General features: G+C 50.1%; 1 protein-coding gene across 1 annotated transcript; it reads right to left on the bottom strand.

The window, feature by feature from the left end:
* Positions 1-3,454: 3,454 nt before the first annotated feature.
* LOC104783406 (uncharacterized) lies at positions 3,455-4,105 on the bottom strand. The gene has a single exon (XM_010508566.1). It carries the CDS (start codon positions 4,103-4,105, stop codon positions 3,455-3,457), a length of 651 nt encoding a protein of 216 aa, XP_010506868.1.
* Positions 4,106-4,349: the final 244 nt, after the last annotated feature.

Raw genomic sequence — 4,349 nt, 5'->3', positions numbered from 1 at the left:
AAACCTGTCAACTCGTTAAGGCCGAGCATCAGGTGCCGAGCGGTTTGGTCCCCATGCCGGAATGGAAATGGGATCATGTGACCATGGACTTTGTGACTGGGTTGCCTATGAGCAAGTGGAAACACGATGCGGTCTGGGTAGTGGTTGACAGATTGACCAAATCTGCCGAAGTGATCGCGGCCAGGTACATGGAAGAGATTGTCCAGCTTCACGGGGTACCGGTGAGCATTGTCTCAGACCGTGATACACGGTTTACCTCGCTATTCTGGAAAGCTTTTCAAAAGGCCCTGGGAACAAGGGTGAACTTGAGTACAGCGTACCACCCACAGACGGACGGGCAGTCCGAAAGAACAATTCAGACGCTCGAGGATATGTTGCGAGCATGCGTACTGGATTGGGGTGGAGGCTGGGAAAGTTACTTGAACTTGGTGGAATTCGCATACAACAATAGCTACCAAGCTAGTATCGGAATGTCGCCTTATGAAGCGCTATATGGCCGAGCATGTCGAACGCCTTTGTGCTGGACGCCGGTTGGGGAACGGACGTTATTCGGACCCGGGATTGTGGACGAAATGACCAACAGGCTAAGGTTCTTAAAAATCAAGTTGAAAGAAGCCCAAAACCGACAGAAAAGTTATGGGGACAAGCGTCGGAAAGAGTTGGAGTTTGAAGTGGGTGACTTGGTGTACCTTAAGGCCATGACCTATAAGGGAAAAGGGCGTTTCACTAAGAGGAAAAAGTTGAGCCCAAGGTACGTTGGTCCGTACAAGGTACTTGAACGTGTAGGTGCGGTGGCATACAAGCTGGAGTTACCACAAGGTGTTCCATGTATCTCAACTTCGGAAATGCCTAAGAGAAGAGGATGAAATGGTCGAAGATGTTCCGGCTGAGTTGCAAGAGAACTTGACCGTGGAAGCAACACCTATTCGGATCATTGATCGAATGGTAAAGGAGGATGAACATGGTAAAAATCTTGTGGAACTGCGGCGGACGGGAGGAAGCTACTTGGGAAACTGAAAACAAGATGAAGGCCGATTTTCCTAAGTGGTTCAAGGAGATGGGTGAAGATCAACTTGATCCGGATTCGGGGACGAATCCCTTTCAAGGGGGGGGAGACTTGTAACGCCCGCCATCCTGAATAGGATCATAGGCCATGGCTTCATCCGGGATGGTAGGGTGATCTCGGACAAGTCGGGAAAGAGCTACTCGTTAGCTCGGTCAAGGGGGAAAACGAGTCAAGTATGGGACAAGGATTGGTCAGCTCCGGAAAGCTCCGGGCCAGCTCCGGACAGCTCTTGGCCAGCTCTGGACAGCTTGTGGCCAGCTGCGGTCAGCTCGGCCAGCTAGTGCCAGCTCGACCAGCTGCCAGGGAGCTCGACCCAGCTCGACCAGCTGGACGACAGTGGACAGTTCACTGGCCAGCTGGGAGCTCGGGACCGAAAGGGCACGGCCTAATGGCCATGGCCGAACGGGTATGGCGAGCGTACATGAGCGAACAGGACTGAATGAACGGATTCGTCCGAAGGGTGCCTTTTGGGGCCAAAACCGCAGCCCAGGACCCTATATAAAGGGGGCGCTCCTCTCGTTCTGAGGACACGTTCGGATTCAGAAAAATACACCAAAAACTCGAGAATACGAGTAAAGATCAGGAAGAAGGATCCGAGAGATAAAAAGTTCGGCGAGAAGGGTAATAAGGGTCGGAGGTACGGTACAGTACCGTCCATATAGGCTCTGGGAATTGGGGTAGTGCATCAAACATAAGCATAAGTAATGCTTCGGATGGTCCGGATGGTCAGAGGAAAGGGGGTGCGGCTCGGAAGTGGATCGGGAACCGCCAGGTTCGCCGTGAACCAACCGAACTGATGTGCATGCTACCTCCCTACCGATCAGCGTACCATCCGGGGTGTCCAAGTACGGAAAAATCGGGCGGAGAAAAGTAAACGCGGCTCGGCGGTTGGACAGGGATCGGTACAGACCCCCAGTACACCGTCCGAACTGATGCGCGGGATAACTCTCTACCGGCCGATCTCTGTATTGGACGGTTATTAGTACCTAGCGTGCATTACATCACATGTACAGCGGAAAGGGAATGTTATTGATGCCTACTTGGTTTCAGGAAAGGAGGGTGATCGCGGGAAAGGAAGTGCTTAGGCGCGGGACTCATGGCCGAGAAGATGAGTGGTGGTGTGAAGGGTAGATAGGATCAATTATACAGCTTGTACTACCTTATTATGCAAACTCATAAGTTGTATCGAATCCTTTGATTACTTAATGAATATCGAATGTTTACTTACTCTAAGTATTATATCATAAAGATTATGTATGAATCACAGAATGTGCAAACGAACATTGTTTAAAGGAATGGGCCCTAAAACATTGTTTCACTACCCATATCACCACCACTCATCTTCCCGGCCATGAGTCTCGCGCCTAAGCAGTTCCCTTTCCGCGACCACCCTCCTTTCCTGAAATCCAAGTAGCCATCAATACCATTTTCCTTAGATCGTACATTGTCTTGCAATGCACGCTAGCTCATACTGTCTGTCCAGTACAGCAGTTGGCCGGTAGCGAGTTATCTCGCGCATCATTTCGACGGTGTACCAAGGTATCTGTACCTGGACAGTCCAGGTGGTACGCTGATCAGTAGAGAGGTAGCAAGCGCATCATTTCGGTCGTATCATGTTAAACCTAGTGGTTCCTGATCCACTCCCGAGCCGCACCCCCTTTCCTCCGAACAACTTGACCAACCAAATCATTATAAATGCTTATGCAGATGCAACTACCCCATCCCTTAGAACCCATAAGGTTGGTACTGTACCGTACCTCCAGCCCTTAAGCCTTATCGCCGAACTCTCTCTATATCGGAACCTTCTTCTCTATCTTATACTCAAACTCTCGAGTTTTACTGTGTTTTTGTCTTTCCGATGGTGTGTTGGAAAGGAGAGCCACGCCCTCTATATATAGGGTACTGGCCGCGGTTTTGGCCCAAAAAGGTACCCATCTGACAAGACCGTTCGATCGCACACGTTCGGCCGAACCTGTTCGATCACCGCATCCCACCATCCTGACCGCTCACGAGCTCCCTAGCTGACCCACACACTATCCACCACCGTCCATCTAGCGGAGCTGGGTTGAGGTCCTTGGCAGCTAGTCGAGCTGACCTTAGCTAGCCGGCAACTGGTCAAGGTGTCCGCAGCTGGACTAGAGCTATCCGCAGCTGGCCGAGAGCTGTCCGCAGCTGGCCGAGAGCTGTCCACAGCTGTCCAAGAGCTATCCGCAACTGGCCAAAAGCTGTCCGTAGCTGGACGAGAGCTGTCCGCAGCTGGCCGAGAGCTTAACCAATCTTTATCCTATACTTTGCTTGTTTCCCCTCATTGACCGAGCTAACGAGTAGTTCCTTCCCGACTTGTCCGTGATCTCCCCACCATCTCGGACCAAGCCACGGCCTACGATCCTATTCAGGATCGCGGGCGTTACAAGTATCCCCTCCTTGAAAGGGATTTGTCCCAGAATCCGGCTCAAGTTGATATTCTCCCATCTCCTTAAACCACTTAGGATAATTAGCCTTCATTTTATTTTGGGTCTCCCAAGTAGCTTCGTCGCGTTCACCGCAACTCCACAAGATTTTCACCATGTTAATATTTTTCCTGCGCAATCCCTTTACCATTCGATCAATGATTCGAATAGGCGTTGCTTTCACAATCAGGTTTTCTCGCAATTCAGGTGGCACATCCTCCACCACTTCGTCCTCTTCACTTAGGCATTTCCGTAGTTGTGATACATGGAAAACCTTATGAAAGGCTTCTAACTTTGGTGGTAAGTCCATTTTGTACGCACCCGTACCTACTTGTTCAATCACCTTGTATGGACCATTGTACATTGGGCTCAACTTTTTCCTCTTGGTGATTCGCCCTTTTCCCTTATAGTTCATCGCTTTAAGATACACTAGATAGCCCACTTCAAACTCTAGCTCCTTCCGACGTTTGTCCCCATAAATTTTCTGTCGATCTTGGGCTTCCTTCAGCTTAATTTTTAAGAACTTCAAGTTTTCAGCCGTCTGGTCCAGAATCTCAGGTCCAAATAACGTCCATTCCGCAACCGGCATCCAGAACAACGGCGTTCGACATGCCCGGCCATACAATGCTTGATAAGGCGACAATCCAATACTAGCTTGGTAGCTATTGTTGTACGTGAATTCCACCAAATTTACGTACTTTTCTCAGCCTCCACCCCAATCCATTACATAAGCTCGCAACATGTCCTCGAGTGTTTGATTTGTTCTCTTGGACTGTCCATCAGTCTGTGGGTGGTAGGCCATACTTAGGTTCACCCTTACTCTCAGCGCTTTC

Source organism: Camelina sativa, chromosome 4 (assembly GCF_030686135.1).
Source record: "Camelina sativa cultivar CO46 ecotype springtype chromosome 4, ASM3068613v1".
NCBI lineage: Eukaryota > Viridiplantae > Streptophyta > Magnoliopsida > Brassicales > Brassicaceae > Camelina > Camelina sativa.
Note: the sequence above shows the minus strand (reverse complement) of the source record. Positions and strands in the feature narration are given on the sequence as shown.

What these genes read in the sequence shown, in the direction of transcription:
- LOC104783406 (XM_010508566.1), bottom strand. Translation starts at nt 4,105, where the DNA reads ATGCCGGTTGCGGAATGGACGTTATTTGGACCTGAGATTCTGGACCAG.